Here is a 23,531-nt window from a genome sequence, read left to right on the forward strand (position 1 = left end):
CATTGTTAACTTATCATCCATGTGTCATTATTAGTTATTAGCAGTTATTTTTTCCCCTATCATACTATGTCTGGGTAGTCTGGTATTTTCGGATTAGACTTGAAGCTACTTCCCGCCGGATTAGGCTTGAAGCTACTTCTCGTTGGCGCGGGGGCTATTTCCATAACAGGATCCAACAAAAATGTGTCAGAAATACAAAGAAAATCTCTTTGACTAGCTTAAAAAAGCTATCTTACTTTTAGACTATCTTTTGGCTAGTACCTGCCCCTTTCTTCATTTTCAAATTATTTCTACATGTTTACTTTCTAAATGCATTTGTACTCGGTATTCTTAAACAAACAAAAAAACAATGCAAAAAAACAGCCATGACAATCAAAGCTTCTGGATTTTATATTTTATTTATTTTTTTAAATTATGTGTATATGTGTATGCACTTGCGTACCCGCATATAGGGAGCTACGCCCCTGATTACATTATAGATACGCATAAGCTATATGTTAAGATCCAGATGACCATTTGTTTATAGGTTGTTATCATTGTTATTCTGTTGCTAACCAAATCATTCAAAATATTTAAATAACAATGGATGACATCACAGCTGTGTTTTGTTTTGGGTCAATCATTGTACCTTTAACAAACAGGTATTGTATAGTTCAATCCTGCTTTACTTTAGTAATAGTGAGTAATGTTATTTGTTGACTTTATGCATGAAAGTGGGTCACTCTACCAAAATCCTCTCAAGTACATGGATTTTGTCATTACAAAACAAATTTCCAAGTTCTATCACAGTCCTTATCATGAAACAGTTGTTTCCTTGTCTATCTGAAGTTTATTCATGTCCACATCACACAACTTTTCTGCAGGTTTTATCCCCTCCAGTAAATCGTCATCTTCATCATCGTCATCATTTTCATCATCATCACCTTCATCAGAGTCATCATCACAGTCGTTTTCTTTCAGGTGCTTCAAGCTTTCACTTGTCAACTGTCCACTGGCTTGTAACCGTAAAAACTGCCCTAGAAAATCAACAAAGCATGAACAATGTAAATGTAGTGATCCTGTTTATCTGTTGTAGTTTTTTGTTTGTTTGTTGTTGTTTTTTTTGATAGATTGAACAATTTGAATATCTGAAGTACACTTTTTTTGTTATATAAAATCATTTTTTTCTTTTTCTTTGATGTAGGTCAAAGGTCAAAATGCAGATCAGTGATCTAATTTTGATACAAAACCCACCAGCCTTAACCCCATGTATAACATTTCAAGTTCCACTGACATGTACTTTGGTTTGTTTGGTTTGTTTTTGTTTAACATCCTATTATTTAACAGCCAGGGACATTTAAGGACGTGCCAGGTTTTGGAGGTGGAGGAAAGCCAAAGTACCCAGAGTACCTGGCAACTGCCCCACGTAGGTTCGAACTCGCAACCCAGAGGTGGAGGGCTAGCGTTAAAGCGTCAGGACACCTTAACCACTCGGCCACCGCAGCCCACCCACTGACATGTATATGTAGTAGATACAGCTCTTGCAAGATTGTATATCAGAAGGATGGGTACACAACTTACATGTACTTTAGTCTTCTCCCAGTCCCCAGTGGGGGACTAATGGGGGGTTATAATTATAAGAATACACCTTGAATAAGGAAACATTGCCGTGCTTGTCCAGTCCAACATAAAAAGCCACTAATTTTCATATTATGATTGAATTGTATCTGCACCAAAAGGCCCTATGTGCCTGTAATGCTCCCATGTTCTGCAGTATTTGAAGAGAAGAATTTGTTGACAATTAACATCAAATATCATAACACTGAGATTTTGATATTGTGGAACACATTTTACGAGACGATTTTAGAACAAAACATCTGGGTCCATATTCATGAAAAAAAAGTTAATACAAGTATTTCACTTTAATAAGAAATTTTTACTTATTATGGAAAAAGTTTTTACTAAAAGTACAGTAATGTTAAGAGGGTGTTTATCTTCTTATAAAATACTTCAGAAAGAATAAGAGGACATAAAATTAATCTTGCATATTCCGAGAAAGAACCCGCTACACTTCCTTTATAAATTATTATTGCAAATGACAACGACAATGATTCAATTTTTGCTGACTGACACCCTGTAAAGAATTATATACAAGACATGTACAAAGACTGAGTATTAACAATGTAATGCGTGTACGAGACAGATCGAGAGAAAACCTATAGTCTCCTATTCCCCATACTCCAACGTTAACAATGTTAGAGGTTTTACACGGCCACTACAGTTTCACCACTAGGGGACTAAGAAATCATAGTAATTTGAATGTTTGTATTTATCCTTTATCCAAACATTTTTGTGACTTCGGAGTTTGGATACTAATTTTTTTCATCATATTTACAACAAAATTAGCAATACGCCACCTTTAAATGAGATGAGCCTGAGAACCAGGTATCAGTTATAATTTGTTTGCCTTCAGTAAAATTTAGGTACAAACTTTTTTATCTATATGGGCTCTGGTCTTAAAAGTCTTAAAAGAACATATTCCTATACATCAAGTCATTCATTTGAATTAAGCTAATAGGCCTCCATTCCATCATGCTTTTGGCCTATCAACATTACCCATGGACCTAAGATATTAAAGTCACTTAAGTAATTAAACTCATTCGTCCCGTAAATAAAAGTACAGGTCATGCTATCAAGGTCATTTGTATGCCATTTACTGTAAATCACTTATATTTCGTGTGGGATTTATTTTCGCGTTAATTCGCGAGGAGAGTCAAACGCGAATTCAAATCCCTCGCGAATATTTGTATAAGAATGACAAGAATACTAAGTGGCGTCCATTTTGAATCTACCGTAATCTTTAGTTGGTGAGCAAACATCGCCGTTAAAATACTGATAGAATGATAAATTATATACTTATATCAGAGTGTGTTTTTATATTACAAAACACCAACATTTCACACACACAAAAAAAAACCCACTGAACACTGATATTGTGGTTGAACTCCGACTTTATTAACTACATGTAAAACGTAGTCTAGAAGTTAATTTAAGTTTAAAAATTACGGTCCCGATGATCCCTGATGGTCACCCGGAATACGTCGTACGTTATTACCCACGCTGTTGTAAGTTATGTAAGGTTACATGTATACATAGAACTTCACATCGCTTGATTCTCAAAAAGATATTTACCATAACAAAGTTGAAATCAAACAAATTATTTATTTGATTCAAACATTCAGAGCAAATAATCACCTGGAGTATAAATCATTCACAATAGACTGTCCCAAGAACTGTTCATCGGTATCACTGTATACACACTACGTTAATTACAATGTACGTTAACTCACAACCTATTGTAGTCCCGTCATCTTCCAGGCACCATTTAGCATGTATACAGCATAATACAGGTATGGTAAATACAATTCAGTATAACCAGACACCGATATCACATGAATGAATCACATGACTTTTCTTGTACTGTCACATGACTCTCATAAACAAAATGGCTACCAACATGGAAAAATCGCCGATCTGTTAACGTCATTCGCGAATTTATAGTCATTATGAGATCAGAATTCGCGAAATTATGTATTCGCGAATAAGTCAAATTAGGTGAGTTCGCGAAATTAAGTACTCGCGAAATATAAGTGATTTACAGTATACTTCATGCTACTTGTGCAATATAACCCTGGACCACTTGGTTTTTTTTCAAGATTTTTGTTTTTATGATCATTGTGATTTTGAAAGTTGGTCAAGGTCTTTCATTTGAACAAACTTAGTAGTCCTTCTGTTACAAAAAAAATCTCCCTCAATCGATGTATGCATAGGATTTGATAAGAGATATGAAATTGTCACCATACTTTAGATTAGAGCTGTAACGAGTACCCGGGTGACCTGTCACGGGTCGGTTTTGATCCTGACCCGGGTTTGAAATTGTGTATCCGAACCCCGAAACTTTGTAATAACATACTAACATATAGTAATAACTATGTTAGTTCACCAAAATACACATATATTTCAAAGAACACAGTATAGCTTTGACACACTTGAGTCATCACATAAAGATAATTAATGATAATCATTGTTTTTAGTGTTCTGTAAACATGTCTGCTGTATGAACAATTACATTGTTGCATCGTCTGTTGACACTTTATCATGGCCGCGAAATGTGCTGCCTCGCCACAGATTTTTCTTGTAACACTCGGAACTCCCCTGATTTACGCAAGGCAAAACACACACATTAGAGAAACCTCGAATTTACACCAAATAAACATTTACTGTAATAACCATACACAAGCCTCGCACAAGTCATGGACGATAATGATAGTATAAAACTGCTCACTTTCATCATGTTGTTTTTGTGTGTTCTCTTTACATGAGCTATTACAGTAGAGCTGTGTTTCTGGTCATGCGCAAAACAGTCTGCACGTATATCAACCAAACAACATGGCTTCCTTGATTGAAGTGCGACTCAATATGATGTCTTTTCATCAATTCATATCATGACTTCATCAGTAATGTTCTACTAAGAAGTAATTAGAGCTATTCAAAGTATTCATTTAACACAAACAAATTCATGTTCATAATATCGAAGGCCTCTCCTGTTCTAGTTCTAAACGTCCGTACAGGGCTACAACTTACAAGTCTACAGCCAACAGGTAACCAGGTAGGGGTCGGGTTGTAAAGACCGAGTACAAGGGGCAAAAAAATTGTACCCGTGACAGCCCTAATTTAGATACATACAATTTATATAAAAACTACAATATGCAGCATAAATTAAAAACAAAAAAAGGCATCTAATTCCCAAACCACAACTTCATGACTCAGCACAGGTTATAAAAACAAATACATTGTACACCACAATGACCAATTTATTTATCTTGGCTTCGACTGGAAAAATCGACAAGTTTAAATGTATCTAATGTCTAAATTACAATCATTTTCCTTTGTGATTGACTTTACATACCAATACAGGTTAAATAATTACAACAATTATTAAAATTTACCTACCTCCTAAATATAACTAAAAGGAAATATGATAAATTAGTTTCTTCTGAGTCTGACTCAGCATCTTGTTAGCTAATGAAGTATTTATCATATATATATATATATATATATATAGGTGTTCCTGAATAAATTTTCTGGAAAGCTATATACTCGTTTTCTCATTTTCCTCATACTTATACTGATAAATATATATATATGTTTATCCCAGTAAATAAGTACATACTTCTCTGTCTTTCTGTCAGAAGTTCTAATTCTGCATCAGACTGGCTCTGTTGTGACATCTGTTCTGCCTCTGATAGACCCGGTCTGGAAAAAAAACAAAGATCTCATTATGTAACCAAATTCAGTAAGCAATTATCATTATAGTACATAGGAAAATAAACATTGGTGAAATTATCATGGATCAGCACGAAGCATTTAATGATAAACAAAAGCCAGGGTAATGAAAAATCAGACTTTGTAATGGACCTAAGTACAGAAAATGGTATCAGGGATCCCGATTGTATAACAAATGTTTCTCTATAATCATTTAATTTTGTGTAATTTCAATATAAAGAGCATGATATTATATATCCAGACGGAGTTCATTTAACAAGACATTCAACCTGGCAAATTACAATGTACTATCCCCTACCTGATCAGATGTAGGTCAATGGTCAAAATGGTGTGGCCTTCTTATATTATGATGCATGACTCACTGTTTCACCTGAACTTGTGTCACAAGTATCAAGTTCCAGTTAAAAGTCGGAAGGAGTCTGGACAAGCTTTTCTTTGATGTAGGTTAAAGCTCATAAAGGTGAACTCATGCCCAATGAATAAAATCCACTGACAAGTTGTATATGTATATATGAGATTAAACTCAGGCTTGCTAAAGTGCAGAAGGATTATAGTTCCCCCACCCCATAGTGGGGGACTAGATCAAAGATTGCTATATATCTCCAATAAATATAAACGTTCCCCCACCCCATAGTGGGGGACTAGATCAAAGATTGCTATATATCTCCAATAAATATAAACGTTCCCCCACCCCATAGTGGGGGACTAGATCAAAGATTGCTATATATCTACAATAAATATAAACGTTCCCCCACCCCATAGTGGGGGACTAGATCAAAGATTGCTATATATCTCCAATAAATATAAACGTTCCCCCACCCCATAGTGGGGGACTAGATCAAAGATTGCTATATGTATATCTCCATTAAATATAAACATATGACCATGGACATGTGCACCATACACAACTAACAAAGAACATGACATTGTGTCCCTTTGATTTGGATCCTTTCATGTAAACCTAGATTAAATAATTGCTAAAGCAATACATGTCCCCTACAGCTGGCCCCGACTAAAATAGTAACAGTGTTGACGTCAACCTTGACCCAAAAACACAGAAACTCGAACTCTGTAGCTACTCATACTGGAGTAACATATATACCATTCACCAAATACCTTGAAGCATGGATGAGAAAAATGTGGAAAACTGATGAGTGGACAAACTGACAGAATGACAGACAGACGGAGAGGAAACCTATACCCCATTAGTTTTAGACTAATAAATAACTTACTGTTCTGTTATATCCTTCTTCTGTCCAGAATGACAGACAGATGGACGGACAGAATGACAGACAGACGGAGAGGAAACCTATACCCCATTAGTTTTAGACTAATAAATAACTTACTGTTCTGTTATATCCTTCTTCTGTCCACATTTTCCACAAACTTGAAGTTTCGTCATACAAGGAACACATATGATGAAGTAGGACTGCTTAACAGCTTTTTGCAGACATTTTGTACTACAAATAAAATGATACAAATTAGACTCTTTGAACAGTCGATATAGTATCAACAGACACACTCATATATATGAGGTTTGCAGCAACCAGTAAGAACAGTCATGATCATGTAAACTTCAGTTTTGTGACAAAGTGTTACACATGGAAGAGGTATACGTTTTTTTATTTTTGAAATTTCCAGCATCTTTTAATAATTTCCGTTAACTTTTCTACTTCTTTATACAATATACATGTCAATAAATGTTCTGCTTGTGATGTTCAGCCAGCATTTCTGCCTTATTTATTTCATATTCAGTGCCACCTGGTATCATCATGTAAAGGGTTTCCCCTAATTATAAGTTATAACTATGTATAACCCAACAGACATCACCCTGAGTAAGAGATGAACACTACTGAAGCAAGCATTTAGCAGCCTACACTGTCACAACTACCGTGGCATCCAATTTTTGAATGGACAACTTTAGGTTAAATCAGTGATTTTTTTTGGCCAGATCTACAGCCGACTTCAGGCTGTTTCCCCTTGCCAAAAAAAGTTGTATTTTCCTAATTTTGAAACATCATTTTTCCCAATTTAAAAAAAAAAAAAATTGTATTGAATTTCTATCTGGTTATCTGTATTGTATTTCATTCCTAGAATATGTGAATATTATGGTACGATAGTTGATCATCATACACGTGAACTGTAGACTGACAAATTTACTTCCGCAATAGGCAAGTTGGCCTCAATTAGTCGTATAAACGGTATAAGGGAGGTAACTTGAATCCTGATCACTGTTGCGCTTTCCACAAATGACATGCAGGCAAGCGTTTCTGAGAGTCCGTAGACAAACACCAAGATGAAAACAAGGAAACTTCCTTTGTTTTGTAGTCTAAGTAATAACCCAGGATGCTTGCTACTGACTCTTCATATCATGAGGCAGACTAGAAAAGCCAATAGTACATTGTATTTTGTCATTATTTGCTATTTTCCCAAATTCACTAAACACCGCAATTATTTTCCCAATCGAAAAGGCATAGGCTGTTGAAAAAATTACCTGAAAAAAACACTGGGTTTTGTCCAAAATCAGAGTTACTACACACAGAACTGAAACATTATTGTTAGTGCTGTGTTTTTCGGCATAGCCGTATAATATTCTTTTCAAGTTTTGGCCCGGATACGACGCGACAGGTGGCATTACTGGTCAAGATGAAGTATCGTGATTGGTCAATGTAGCAGTAAATGAAAAATGCAGAAATACAGTTAAAACGAAACAATGCAGTTAAAAACGAAACAAAGTTAAGATTGAATGCAAGCTGAATAAGTGGATGTTTCTTTTCAAATGACACATTAACAAAATTATATTTCCAATTCAAATGCAATCTTATTATCACCAAACATGATTCAAACTGATATAATTTTGTTATCCCTGCTGAAACACATTAATTTGTAAATTTATTTCACCAGCAGTTTTGCATTATAACCACCAGCATTAAAACTACCGTATGCTGTTATCTTTTTAAAGATATTATATAATTACTTGACAAAAACTTGTTAACCTTTAATTTCATTTTCGTTATTTTTATTTTGTACTTACAGCAGCCACCATAGTACATTACGTATACCAGTGCCAATGATTTTTATGGATATTAATATCATTTGAGTGGTATATATATATCAAACAACGATTTCTACATGATGGGTTAATATATTATCAACAAGAAAGTTTATCAGTTCTATATCATTTTATTGTTTTAGATCATCAATTTTTTTCTTCTTCTTTGTACAGGGGGGCATCAATCCTGATGAGTTGCTTAAAATAATAGTGGATATTATGATATTTTTTTCATTATTTACCAAGATAATTTTTTTTAACTTGGTAGCCCTTCACCCCAGCATGCTACAGGCCCAATGTCAAGTTCCTGGGCTTCTTGGTTATTGAAAAGAAGTCGTTTGAACTTTTAAGCCTATTTGACATACAGGGTATCCAGTCCGGATCCCTTAGCTTGCATTTAAGCAATTTCAGTAGTCAAATGACTATTTCCTGGAAAAACTTTTGAAACAAGACGAATGGCAGGATATGAGTGATTGGTCGTATAATGACATAACAATTAAGATGATTACCATTTCTTGGGTGTAGTCAAAGGCTTAAATTTTCTGTACTTGATCTTCCATTCTATCACATCTTTACAGTGTTGACAAGCCCCTGTGACTTGGACTTTCTTAATTTGTTCCATTTTTGGTGTACGATCGTGCAAGTCATTTTTAAAAGCTGTTTTGTTTTGATATTTCTGTGGTCTTTTCTTCGCGTTTCCTCGCTGTGTACTCATTATTCAGATGGTGTATTGTGAAAAAATATACAACTAGACCAATACATGTGTCCAATATTACCGGAAATTGCATATACACGCACTTTTCGTTCCGCAGAGAATGATGTAAAAAGTCAAAGCCGTACAAACGCTTGTACGGCATGCATTATTTTAAATTATAAAATAAATGTCTACGAATATTATACTATATGAAATCATTCAACAAATTTATCTTAAATATTCATGATGAGTTGATATAATTTTACAATTATTTGTGAACGTCAAAAGTTATGATAATATGATACTAATTCTATTTGTCACTTCCGGTTGATATGACAAAGTGACGTCACGCTGTATTATTAGAGGAAAGAAAGAACAGAAAGTGTATGTCAATATTGTGTGTTAAATCACCTACACATGACAGCGTTTGGTATCTCAGAACTGTTGTTAATGGTAGCTTGATTTCTGCTACATCGTTTTGGTTATATTTCAGTTAACTTTTCGTTTGACATCATGAACAGCCTGTCGTTCAGCGAGTTGTGTTGCTTGTTCTGTTGTCCGCCATGTCCATCAAGAATAGCAGCAAAACTGGCCTTTCTTCCTCCAGAACCAACATATTCACTGATATCCGATGAAACAGGTTCGAAATACAGCCTCCATCTAACTGACAGGGCCGAATGGCAGTACACCCAGCGAGAACTAGACTGTATTGAAGTGTTTATGACAAGGACTTCTAGGGGAAACAGGATACCATGCATGTTTGCAAGGTGTTCCCCAAATGCTAAATACACTCTTCTCTTCAGTCACGGCAATGCAGTAGATTTGGGCCAAATGAGCAGCTTCTACATAGGACTAGGATCCAGAATCAACTGCAACATTTTCAGCTATGACTATTCAGGCTATGGTGCCAGCTCGGGTAAACCATCAGAGAAAAATCTCTATGCAGACATTGATGCTGCTTGGCAAGCTCTGCGAACAAGATATGGTATAAGTCCACAGAATGTAGTTTTGTATGGACAGAGTATCGGCACAGTGCCTACTGTAGATCTTGCGTCCAGATATGAAGTTGGTGCAGCTATTCTCCATTCTCCACTGATGTCCGGCATGAGAGTGGCATTCCCAGATACAAAGAGGACATGGTTCTTCGATGCTTTCCCTAGGTATGCTATGTAAAATATCATATGTTAATGATTTTATATAAAGAACATGTGTCTTTATTGGACACGGTACAATGTAATTTACAGACCTTCATTACTTTTCAATTGTGGCTAGGTTGGGATAATTAATGAAGTCAGCGCATCTAAACGATCACCTAAAAGGTCATGACCGCTGATCATGATCAGGGTCTCAATTACTGTCTTACAGTCAAGGGTATGGTCAGGTTTAAGTCCAGTTATCCCATCCCATTTTACCTCGATACCATGCTGGGTTTTTCGATGACATGTGACATTTAGCAATTTTAAATAGTGTTGTCACGATTATCAATTGTAACTAATATATATCTAAATAAAGAATCAGAAAGGCAACCGATTCTTTATCGATGATGAGATATGTACATGTCAACACAATGATATTTTACAAACCAGGAATTACAAGTTTTACTTTCATTTTCACTCAAGAGAGAACAGAAGTTCTGTGTCATCAGCTTATCAATCATGCTATTTAATTACTATAATTGCAAACAATATATATAACTGTTTATCAATAAAGATTGTAACATTGAAATATATACGTATGATAAAAAAATAGAACTACAAAACTACATGTTTTAAAGTTAGCATTAAATCAAAATGACCACAAACTCTAGCTGCTTTGGAGAAAGTAGGCCTATATATATCCTGGAGTTAAGAAATATATTTTTTAAAGGACTATGTATCGTTAATTATTGATCGGTTTAAATTTACACTAACTGATAAGTCTTTAGGGGTGGGGAAAGACCCCAGGGGCTATTTTGAATTTCGTTTATCTTTTGATCACCAGTAGGGTGGGATGGGGATCTCAACAGTTTCAAAAATACAAGTCATTTATAGTAATATTGATATAGTCAAATTGCTCTGTTTTGCCCTGCCGCTGCTCCTCGTGGCCTGAGGGGATCAATCCCATTATTTGTAGAGGTGAGACGGTTTACTGCGCATTGTAAATGAACCACAATATTTTTCTTTCGGTTTGGTACACAGTATAGCAACAGCAAATTATGGTACATGCACTGTGAGCCTTAAAATTTTTATATTGGTGTCTATTTCACTATGCACCGGCGCAAGGTAGACCGACAATATATATTAAAGCTGGTTTCTGATTGGTCAAGCGAATTTGATGAGTCCCAATCAGAAGATGCCTTGCATTAAAACAAAGTTTTGACCGGAAAATGGCGCTAGTGCTAAGAGATTCCCTGGCTTCCTATTGAGTTGAGATCCCCCCATAACCATATAGCACTGCTAGACATTAAAAAGTAAAGCTACTAATGAATTGAAAATGAACATTATTTTGACGTTTGCTAAATTCAACCAGGTGAGAGATACATGTCCTCTGGGCCTCTTGTCCTTTAGGCCATTATATACTCCCATATAGGATCAGCTGAAAGCCCAGTATTTCAAACCAAAGTCAAAATGCAGTTGATGAGGGAATCGGAAATATAGCCTCAAGGTCATATTCCTAAAAGTTTGATTTTAAGCAAAATTGATGTGGTTTACATTTCTTTTTTTGACTAGTGATAGAAATTAATGTGCGTTTTGTGATAGACTTATAGAAGCTTAAGGCATAGACTGGATTCGTAGATTTTAACCTCATTGCAGGATATTAGACTAGAAAAGTATATATTGTTCTAACTCCTTTAAGAACCTCGATCTCTGACCTTTCTTTTAGAAAGTCATATCATTCTTATGCTTATTCAAGCTTATATACATGTGTATTTGTAGTTTGACTCCAAAATTCCAGTAAAGCTTTTGTTTGGCTTCTGAAATTAAAGTAATTATAATATAATGGGCCAACTGAAATCCTGATAATCTATTGTTTGAATGGAAAAAATAACACAAAGAGGCAGTGGCATCCTTTGTGTAGAAATCGAAGGGGGATACAATTAACAAGAATATTTTTACTAAGGTCGCAACTTACAACATTGAAAATTATTAGCTCTGTTTTGCTATAATTACATAAGACATGCAGCATCAGCACCAGGGATTATGTTAGTTAGTGGGCCACTAACTCGGAGACTTTGGAGCATCAATACTACCCAGCTAGGCTTCCTTGAGTTATACTGGACTAATTAGTGAACTACACGTTGCGTATACACATGTGTTGATGCTCCATTCTTGTACTAGTGTACCCAACATCTGAATTTTAGTGATAAGGCCACCTTCCAATTGCCTTTTTTGGGGAAGCCCAGTCCCATAATTTGACATGCATGCATATATATTTTAACTTCCTTGAAATTTTTAAGAGCTGATTTCCTATATTTTCTATACATAACAAGATACAAGAATTCTAATTTTAACCAGGAAGTTGGAATATTGATGACTTCAATTTTATATATATGATACCTATACGTGAGCCCAGGTCGGACATTTTTAGTTATTTATTATACTGCTGCAAAAAAGTTAGGAGGGGTATACTGGAATTGGGTTGCAATTGTCTGTCTGTCCGTCAGTCTGTCTGTAGACACATCAAGTCCGGACAACTTCTCCTAAACTGCCAGGCTGATTTCAGTGACACTTCACACAAATAGAGAGGACCATGTGTAGATGTGTATGCAGCGGTTTAATGTTTGGTTGTCGTGGTTACTGGTCACTAATAACTATTCATAGGTTTTTCTTTTCTGGACAACTTCTCCTAAACTTGTGAACCGCATTTTGAAAAACTTCACGTAAATGTTTGGGAACATATATACAACCTCGTGAATGTTCGGGAACATGTGTATGCAGCTATTTAATTTAAATCCCTTTTTTTTTTTTGCCAAGGTAACTGGTCACTATAAACAGGTTTTTATTGACCAGACAACTCTTCCAAAACCAGTTGACTAATTTCAACAAAACTTATGACTAAATTCTCTTTATTACCGGTATGAACAACACATATTCAAGCCATTCTTAATTTCAGAAATAGGGACATGCACAGGTTATCTGAGTTAGTTCCAGTTCATTGATTCATGCGGATTGCAGAGGTAGTGGTCAGCCAGCCTGTCGACAGTTCTATAGTTTATCATTACTTAATTTGTTATCATTTAGTTGTTATAACTTATTTCATTATTTGTTATTTTATAAATAAGACAAAATATGGAAAAGCTGGTCTGCGCTAACAGACATGAAAAGGAATTTATTCGAATATTTGCTGTTGGTAAATGCCGACCTAATTTAATTAAAAGTGAATATTTTACTGAATGGAGGTTGCCTGCTTGATTAGAAATAAGAAAAAAAGGAATAAGTATACGTATTAACAATTAAGTAATTAACAAAAAGGTTATAAAAAATAAGTACTTAATATGGAGAGTGGGAGATCCAACATCCATGCAAAAAGTTCTGTAGAGTTCTGTGATACCTAGCAGACAGATTTGACAAGTGTAATACAAGAGTTGGGCCGTAGTACTAGATGAATAATTATAAGTATAACAACACAACGTTTTGCTGGGTAGCTCTGCTTTAATAGAAAAAGTGTTAATAGGTATCAAGCAAAAATTTAACACAATTGAAAGTTATAACAAAGTGGGATTTAAATAGTTTCCAGGTAATGAAAATAAAAGATGAAAACTAAAGAAAAATATAAATAGTATATCTGATCAAAAAATATCAATAATAATATTAAAAACATAATGAATAATTATCATAATATATAAATACAATATTATTGTTTGATAACGATAAATAATAAATAAGGAATTTGAATAACAATTAAGCAGTAATTAACAAATAATTGCTAACGAATAAGTGGTAACTATAAAAATATCCCTCCAGGACTTCTGTACATATATCAGTTTATGCAGTTCATACCCAGATATACCGGGTATGTGTTAAATAAACATGTGTGTATTATATTTATCATTTAGAAATAATCTTGATGCTTTTTGCATCAGAGGGTGCCAAAATGTTTTGAACCATTTTAGGGCTTGCAATTTGTTCTTGACTTTTAGTTTTTTCAGATCTAGAAGTCATGGTCTGTTCATATATAATTGTCAGAATAAATCTATGTATCGAGTATACGTAATGTACAGATCTTCGATTTCAGATACATACATTTCCATGTTACTTCAATTCAAGTGTAGGTCTGAGGTGTGTGCCCGTTTGTGTTTCTCAGGAAGCATGAGAAATAGACTGGTCTGTGCTGTCGTGGCTATATGTCCTTGGGAGTTTGAGATATCTGTCTTAAATTACATGTATATAAATATATATATATATATATAGGGTCTAGTAAGTAATAACGACGGTATAAACCAATATAGGTACTGGATCCTAACAAACAAAAGTGTAACTGTTCCATGTTCTATGTCTATATGTGATCGTATGTAATTTACCTGTGTCTTGATAAAGGGGCAGATCTAGATTGCCTCGGAAAATCGACAATTTACTTTTCTGTACTGTCGTTATTAATACTTGACATATATATATATATATATATTAGTAATATATAGCATATAGAATGAATAAGAATTTGTCAACTTTTATCAGTAAATTGAAAATAAGTAAACATGGTTTATTGGTCATAGTATGCGAGAGAAAATTGAGTCTGTACATTAAATGTTTGCTATCCTTATGTTTGTTAAAGTTGCCTACAACATTCCTGTATTATTTTACTTACAGTATCGACAAAGTACCAAAGATAACCTCTCCAGTTCTAGTGATACACGGGACAGAGGACGAGGTGATAGACTTTTCCCATGGACTAGCTATACATGAGCGTTGTCCACGCGCTGTGGAACCACTATGGGTAGAGGGAGCTGGGCACAACGATGTCGAACTCTATGGACAATATTTAGACCGACTTAAACAATTCATAAATGTTGAATTGGCAGTCAATTGACCCGCGGAGAACTTAACGCAGCCAGTTCAGGAAGAGTTGATATAATCACTACCTGATATCATTTGGATCTGTGTTGTGGATTGTCTACACCGGTACCTGGACAGCAATGGGAATAGCCATATCAAGAATTCATTACACAAATTGATTTGTTGTTGTTGTTGTCATAACTTTAAATTGTTTGTTCCTACAATGTGTAATAATGTATTTCCACCAAACTGTAACACCTCAAGTTTTTTTTTTTTTTTTTTTTTTCTTATCAGTAGTTTATTTTTCATTTAGATTTTTTGTGTTCATATATGTAAGTAGGTTTTCATGAAGTGATAATGATTGAGCATGCTGGAGGGACTCAAACATCTGTACCAGTATGCATACAAATATACATTATCCTTTTTTGTCATTGTGTGATTGGAAGAATGCTATCTAAATAATGGAGTCTCATCTATCTCATTTATCTTCTAATTTTTACAGACAAACATAAAATTTGAATGTTTCCATTTTAATGTTTGTGTTGGTACATTTTTACAGCAGCATCAAATTCAGTTAATATTTTCGAAATTTTTAGCTATTCATCCTTTCCTTTAAAAACTTGATATGCTCTATTTAATCTTTTGCTGTTTGTATGTTACAATTGTTTATCTGGATTTTTTTTTTATTATTTAAAGAAAAGAAAATGACTGACTGCTTCAATGTCACATTTTTTTTAAGTGTAAAACAATTCAGTAATACCATTGTTTGTCCAAACTACAATTTGTATGTAAATTTAACAGGTAAAGGAATCTCTATTACCATTATGATAATCAAGATTGCTAAAATCACTACTGAAGTGGAAACATCAGTCCAGCATTGACATATGCTAAGGTCAAGGTTGTTGACTTTGATATGGTTGTTTGCATTGACAATTATCACTGAAGACTTATACATAAGGGAACATAACACGCGTCATTACGCTGCTATTTATGGTGAGCGTATGTGAAGTAGCCTATCAATATCTACTAAATTATGATACCACAATACAGCAATGTCACATGTTTAACCGGTCATATAGGTAACATCAACTTTAGAGCAGCTCTAGATCTAGACATTGAAATATTTATGTATTAGATGGAAATGACATTTCCCTGATTCATTATTACTCTGGCATGTAGGTCACTTAGGTCATGACTTGACCTAGTTATACATGTATTAATGCTGATACTAGGGAAGCATTACACTAATGTATGTTAATTTGTGGTTACATGTATATGATGAATATTAATCTTTGTACAATTTTATTTTGACATCATTCTTCAAATATTAAGCTTGTCACAATCAGATAAAAAAAAACCTTGTTTCATTGTTTGTGTATCACAATGTACATGTATGCTTCTTCAAACGTGATATTGCTTGTTTTTGTTATAAATTTGATGTAAACTTCTGTCTAAGATTTTTTTTAATCTGTTACACTATCTACATGACTGTATATAATAAGTACATGTATATATGCCAGTCTGACACTGACGAGAAATCAAGGTTAGGTATGGTGTCTGGAGCACCTAGCTACTGTACATATATTTATGTTTTGATGTATTCATCTGAGATTGGAAAAAATACTTCGAAGAGGAAAGATTTTTATCAGCATAAAATGACAAAATATTTATTGGTGTTATAGAAGGTGTTGTGTAATGATAGATATGCTGAAGTTAAACAATTGAATCATCACTGTTCTCTTGTAGTTGGCTCTCCATTCTCTTCATCTTTCAATTATGTTTTGTAATTTTAAACTTATTTTGTAAGACTCTATAAGATTGATTGCAGTGAAGTTTTTTTTTTCTTTGCAACTACAGAGAAATATTCACCAGAACATTTCCGCCATTTTTGTAATGTTTCTGTTTTAATTTGACGACCAATATAATTCACAACTGCAATATGTAGCATTTCTCATCGCTTAAACTTGTTATGCTTATTTGGTAAACTTCTATGAAAATACAAAGTAATTTACTGAAAATAATTGGTTAATACGTGTAATTCCTCTATCAATATATAGCATATATATTGAGTTTTGGTACAGAGGATATTCAACTAATGATAGATCATTGTTTTTATTGATATGCTATACAATTCTAGGGAGTTAAAGGGATATTTCACACAAGCTAGGATTTCATATGATGCTTTTATAAAACAGACAAAAAACATTAACTAATGTTTTGTTAGAAATCATATTATTCAGTAATAGATCTAGCTATAAAGATTAATTTCAATTTTCAAACGTTTGCGTGACCCTGATTATGTCACAACAGGTTTGTGTTTCATTAGCAACACAGTGTGATATGTTTGTGTTTAAAGTTGGCAACAAATAAGATAGCCTTCAATGAAGCGTCTATGATTCAATATTCCCACTAATCTCACTTGTTCATCATGAAAGATATTTTGATGCTAGAGTTTTTTTAAGGTTAGGATCGAAACACATAGAAATTATCAATTTTGTGCAGTAGAATATCCCTTTAAATATAAAAATATAATAAAGTATAAATACAAACTGCATTGAGAACCTGTGTTTTATGATTTAATCTTACTTGTAACAAGCACTTTCATTGGCTTAAAATTGTATGTTATCAGCACAAAATGTATGAAATAACAATGTCTGTAATGTTGCATTTGAGTGGCAGAACAATTTCTAAGTCCATCAATAAAATTGGATTTTTACAGGGATCAATTGTGACATTAAATTTACTTATAAGTTAATAAGGATTAACTTAGATATATGTTTTATGGAGCTATAACAAAAAAATGGAGTTTACTCCCATCATAAATCACTTCAGTGTATGGTACACTTCATTTTTTGTTGTATCTCCACAACATCAAAAATATATTCAAATAAATCCCCAAATAATTAACTCATGGCATCAGAATAATATTAGAATCAACTCAAAATAGTTGAAAATTCAGGTTTATCCCATAAACCTTATATTGGATAAATATCTTCTCTACTAATGCTATTGTTTGACTGGAGATAATAAAACCCTGTGTTGTATTGAAACCTTGTATATGTGACATCACATTCAATTAACAGTTAAATGTTTAGAACTACAATAGTTGTAAGTGATCACTAATCTAGACAGTGATACTTATAACTACACCAGATTGTGACATCATATAATTTTTATTATATATAGTGCTTTGAATTGCAGTGCAATAGTTATATATTATATATATTATACAAAATGTTTACCAACAAGGAAGCTGTATAATTTGTTGAAGTGTTGATAATATTATCAGTAAGTACACACACACAGGACAATGTCTATACATTATTCTATTTTTTGTACCAGCAGGTTGATCCTGATTGTTGTCTTTTCTCATTTAGACCTTTCCCCACCTGTGTGGAATGGGACCTTTTGTTTTGCCACATTTTCAGAATAAAATAAATATGACTGCAAAATTTTGGAAGTTTAGCTTTGATATGAAATAAACTGAATATTGACAGGCCCTTTATCAGCACCTAAAAGGCTCACTCAAATCCTTGAAATAAAATCTGTAGGCATTAGGAACAATTCTACATCACATATACCTAAATCACCTGTGACTATAAGTGTAGTTTTTGATCTTCTTGACTGGAGAGCAACATGTGTAGCACAGGGACTTGTCACAAATTCCTTATCCCACAATATGTATATATTTAATATGCAACATAAAAGATGATTAGGTTCTGGAAGAAGTGACCAGTCCCTGTGGTATGTTATACATATGTTTACAACTAGTATTGATGACCTGAACCTCCCAGAGTTTTAATTACACAAACTTTAGAGATTTTTGAGAAATCTTGTTGACTCGGAATTGTTTTGGTTGCTCCGTCCATGTTTTACGTTCCCTCTATATACACTAAACTTATTTCTATATGTTTGTTTACGCATTTAATATACATAATTGTACTAGCACTGATACCTACTAGCATATATTGGGGCCCCTCGTCATGTAGGTGCTATGTAGTAATAGGTTCTCTGTCAGTATGTCTGTCTTTCTGTCTGTCTGGTTTTTTAGGTATAGGGAATGTCTGTAAAAATTCTATAAAAAGAAAGGATCCTAACACCTAGTTCTACACCTGACTTAGTTTTGATGGTCATTGGTCAAGGTTAAATGGTCAAAGGTCACAATTGATCTTGTCTGAAATAACATGCTCATGTACAATATATCTCATAAACCCCTCACCTGATTGAGTGTCTATTTACACTATATATTATCATCATAACACCAAGGTATTGATTAGGTATTGTGGTAAAACAACCATAATTTATCAATATGGTTCATCAGTTATATATTTAATTGGACCATATAAAAAATAAGCTGTTATCGATGTAATATTCTGGTTTAGAGTTCGATCATTCTGACGTATCAGTACTCTAGGTAAGAATGATTATTTGGATCAGGAAACAAAAAATTGCACAAGAATATGTTGCAGTGCATATATATATATTGCTCAATTGATAATCTATTGATGCGTTTCCCCATTAGGAGTTGCTGCCTATTGTATTGCTGAAACACACAGTATCTGCAGTTAGTGGTTATAGATCAACATAAAATGACATCAGAAATCAGACTTTCCCTCATGTCAAGGACGAATTTTAACATTTCTTGTTTTGCTGCATTTGTGAATGTAAAGTTGTGAATGAAGTCATTGATCTGCTTGTCGATATTTCATTAGAATTATTAGCCATGTTGATGCAGTGTTAAATGACACTGTATATATTTAGTTATCAGATGGATTGTGATGAATCTCTCTTTTGTATGTATGTAATAGGGTAGTCACAGATATCTTGAAGTGTAATCAAAAAATTTTCATCAAATTTTCTGACTTTTATATTAGCTTGGTATGCTTGATTTGATTGCAGTATTTTGTAAGAGTTGCTTCCCCTGGTACAGTTTTTCCTACAATAACTAGACCAAACCAGGTATTATAAACTCCATTCAAATCTCTTGTGGTTCTTTCGTTACAGCATTTTATTCTGCTTCTGGGATATTTACATGAAAGTGAGATGATGAGCAAGTTCTCTGAGCTGTTCATAAACAAAGCTTTAATCAATATTTATATAAATATTTCATTATATCTGCACGCTAACCTCACCATTCACAGTTGTAGAAAATCATATGAAATCATTTTGTTTACTTTTTCACTGTTTTCTTATAAATCATATATCATTTCACTGTATGCATGGTTGGGATTTGTTACCGTAATGTTGTTCAGACTCTGGTTGTTACATTACATAGATACTGCTGTTAGGTTCTGTCCTATCGGAAACTTACCCGCTGTTTGTAGAGATGGGGGGTAACATGGCTGTCACTTCACTCCGGTCTCCTATACAACACAAACAGTCTACCTGTTTCACGGTACATTGTTACTTACTGTTTCAACTTGGTGGCCACCTGTATTGTTATTTAGATAAACATCTTGAATTTAAGATTTATTCTTGTGTAATATTTTGTTTTAATCATTTCAGTAAGATTTTTGTAGAGGTAGTGGGGAATGTTTGTAGTGATTCTCTGTGTGGGTATGTTCTTCTACACATCCCTAGTCATATATATTAACTGTTCATCCTAAAACAGGACAGTCACTCGAGAACTGCAGTATTAATTTTTCGGCATTGCCAGATTATGCTCCTTAATATAATTATATCAAGGGGTTAATGTTAATTAAAAAGGGGTTGTTTTCAAGGGTGAATAAATTAGTATGCATACGTAACATTTGAAAACTTGGTAGCTGAATGTATTTCTTGTTGGTATCCAGTGTTGGACGGAATGACTGTAGGGAGCTTTGCAATGTAAATATCTGCAGTCTCGTGTGCTTGTCACTTGTTTAATATACACAACCCTATAGCCAGCATTGTTTGAACTTGTTTGGTAGGCCATTTATGCTACAAAGGGAGGTAACTTCACATCACCATGTATTTGTACTGCTTAGACAAGTCTCCGTTGTTAAACCTGTATTTCTGCCAACATGATTGCTAGCTGTTCTCAAAAATCTGCATATACAATTTGTAAATGTTCATGACTTGACAACATAGCCATGTTTGAAATTTCTTTGACCTTAGATTCTATTGGAAAAGAAAAAGTGTTTTTCTCTGTTAAATTTTTCACACCTCTGCAATATTAATAGAATATACTCGATCACTGACTTTCTCAAACATTATTTCAGATAAAAAACATCACCCCTGTGGAGATTAATTTGCCATTTGCTGGACACGATTTGATGTACAACCAGTCACAACTATTTTGTACTGTAGAATGAGTGTGTGTTGGTGTTAAAATGTTTGTGTTCACTCTGTAAATAAACAAAACTGTAACTATGTACAGATGTATACCTGGGATCATTATGATGAGAATTGTACACAGGTGTATCGCTACACAGGTGTGTCCCTACACAGGTGTGTCGCTACACATGTGTGTCCCTACACAGGTGTGTCGCTACACAGGTGTGTCCCTACACAGGTGTGTCCTTACACAGGTGTGTCGCTACACAGGTGTGTCACCACACATGTGTGAAGGGTTATAGAACAAGTGTAGTAGTACCTGGTTAGTATAACACCAACATCATCCTGCTTATCATTTAGGTACACATGAACTGGTTCACCTTGTGATGGGGGTTAAGTGCCTAATTACTAGGCTCTCTGTTTACCATGTCATTCTACTGTTTTAAAACAACCTAGTTTTTATCAGTTTTGGCCAAATGATACTTATTTCGGGTCTGAAAATAGTGTGGAGTCTTGTTAGTATAGTACAGATTTGCTCAAATATTTCACATAAACTGTTTTGCTTCAGATTTCCTCAACTAGGGAATAGAATTATATTCATAATTGTGATTGACCTTCTCAAAAATTTGTATTCATATTCAGGAATTAACCACTGGTATAACATTGATAATGGGAGTCGGTGTCCAGACTAGTAAGGTTCCACTGTTCGCTGAAATACAATGTCCAAACAAAAAGATACAAGGTGACCATCAATATATCATGTTTTACTGTGAGGACGCCACTGTTTATGAACCTAGGCATACTTTTTTTTCACTGATGTTAAAACTGTCCAATCCAGTTCTCAATGTAAAGGGGTCATACATTTGTCAGTTTAGACTGAAGGTCATAATACTCAGGTTGTCATGAGAAGAGGAGTAAATGATGTCACTAAACTCAGGTGTTTTGTTGGAACAGGTTTGGTTCTAGAGACAACTGTTGGTAAATTGTGGATTAAAAAAAAGCTATAGGCCAACCCTGTATCATCTGCAAGTTTGGATTCAAGATACAAATTTGGTTTGTTTTATTCTTATTTTATTCATACGTTTTCTGAAGATAAAATAAGAATGATTTATTTATCATAACAGTGTTAATATTTTTCAAACAAATAAAAATTGTAGTGAAAAACCAATCCCTTGTCTGTTCTTTTGTTTCCAGTGATTTGTTCGAATTACCGGAATAAAGTTTGTTATGAAATAGAAAAGAATGAAGAAATCGAGGCAAGTAGCATGCAAGAATACTGGATTATTTTTGCCGGATTTGATGTAGCAATAATAATTTTCTTGTTCTACAAATTTGAACCCACCATCATCAGATGGTGAGCTATTCAAATCGCGTTGCGTCCTTGGTCCGTCCTCCGTCCCTCCGTCCGTGCGTAAACAATTCTTGTTATCGCTATTTATCAGAAAATACTGAAGGGATCTTTCTCAAATTTCATATGTAGGTTCCCCTTGGTCTGTAGTTATGCATATTGCATTTTGGGACCGAGCGGAAAACAACATGGCTGACAGGCAGCCATCTTGGATTTTGACAATTGAAGTTTGTTATCACTTTTTCTGAGAAAGCACTGAAGGGATCTTTCTCAAATTTCGTATGTAGGTACCCCTTGATCCATAGTTATGCATATTGCATTTTGGGACCGATCGGAAAACAACATGGCCGATAGGCAGCCATCTTGGATTTTGACAATTGAAGTTTGTTATTGCTATTTCTCAGAAAGAGCTGAAAGGAACTTTCTGAAATTTCATATGTAGGTTGCCCTAGGTCCCAAGTTATGCATATTGCATTTTGGGACCGATTGAAAAACAACATGGCCGACAGGCAGCAATCTTGGATTTTGACAATTGAAGTTTGTTATTGCTATTTCTCAGAAAGTACCGAAGGGAACTTTCTGAAATTTCTTATGTAGGTTCCCCTTCATCCCTTATGCATATTGCGTTTTGGGACCAATCAGATAACAACATGGTGACAGGTAGCCATCTCGGATTTTGACAATTGAAGTTTGTTATCGCTATTTCTCCGAAAGACCTAAAGGGATCTTTCTTAAATTTGATATATAGGTTGCCCTGGGTCCTTAGTTATGCATATGTCATTTTGGGACTAGTCGGATAACAACATGACTGACAGGCAGCCATCTTGGATTTTGACAACTAGAGTTTGTTTTCGCTCTTTTACAGAAGCTACTGAAGGGATCTTT

The 23,531-nt window shown here is 34.3% G+C and overlaps 2 protein-coding genes across 2 annotated transcripts; one reads left to right on the top strand and one right to left on the bottom strand.

Moving 5' to 3' along the window:
- Positions 1 to 377: 377 nt before the first annotated feature.
- Positions 378 to 9,189, bottom strand: LOC117333857 (uncharacterized protein C9orf85 homolog). The gene is made up of 4 exons (XM_033893273.1): positions 8,887 to 9,189; positions 6,672 to 6,785; positions 5,213 to 5,295; positions 378 to 1,016 (listed from the first exon to the last, which is right to left on the bottom strand). The coding sequence occupies exons 1-4, from the start codon at positions 9,090 to 9,092 to the stop codon at positions 796 to 798; spliced, it is 624 nt and encodes a 207-aa protein (XP_033749164.1). The 5' UTR covers positions 9,093 to 9,189; the 3' UTR covers positions 378 to 795.
- Positions 9,190 to 9,399: 210 nt separating this feature from the next.
- Positions 9,400 to 22,466, top strand: LOC117333856 (alpha/beta hydrolase domain-containing protein 17B-like). Its single transcript, XM_033893272.1, has 2 exons — positions 9,400 to 10,231; positions 14,858 to 22,466. Exons 1-2 carry the CDS (start codon positions 9,585 to 9,587, stop codon positions 15,075 to 15,077), a joined length of 867 nt encoding a protein of 288 aa, XP_033749163.1. The 5' UTR covers positions 9,400 to 9,584; the 3' UTR covers positions 15,078 to 22,466.
- Positions 22,467 to 23,531: the final 1,065 nt, after the last annotated feature.

Source organism: Pecten maximus, chromosome 9 (genome assembly GCF_902652985.1).
Source record: "Pecten maximus chromosome 9, xPecMax1.1, whole genome shotgun sequence".
Taxonomy (NCBI): Eukaryota; Metazoa; Mollusca; class Bivalvia; order Pectinida; family Pectinidae; genus Pecten; species Pecten maximus.

What these genes read in the sequence shown, in the direction of transcription:
- LOC117333857 (XM_033893273.1), bottom strand. Translation starts at nt 9,092, where the DNA reads ATGAGTACACAGCGAGGAAACGCGAAGAAAAGACCACAGAAATATCAA. An exon ending in TTGACTACACCCAAGAAATG is followed by an intron (nt 6,786 to 8,886) that starts GTAATCATCTTA and finishes TTTTATTTGTAG; the next exon opens with TACAAAATGTCTGCAAAAAG. An exon ending in TCTGACAGAAAGACAGAGAA is followed by an intron (nt 1,017 to 5,212) that starts GTATGTACTTAT and finishes TTGATTTTCTAG; the next exon opens with GGCAGTTTTTACGGTTACAA.
- LOC117333856 (XM_033893272.1), top strand. Translation starts at nt 9,585, where the DNA reads ATGAACAGCCTGTCGTTCAGCGAGTTGTGTTGCTTGTTCTGTTGTCCG. An exon ending in TTCTTCGATGCTTTCCCTAG is followed by an intron (nt 10,232 to 14,857) that starts GTATGCTATGTA and finishes TTTTACTTACAG; the next exon opens with TATCGACAAAGTACCAAAGA.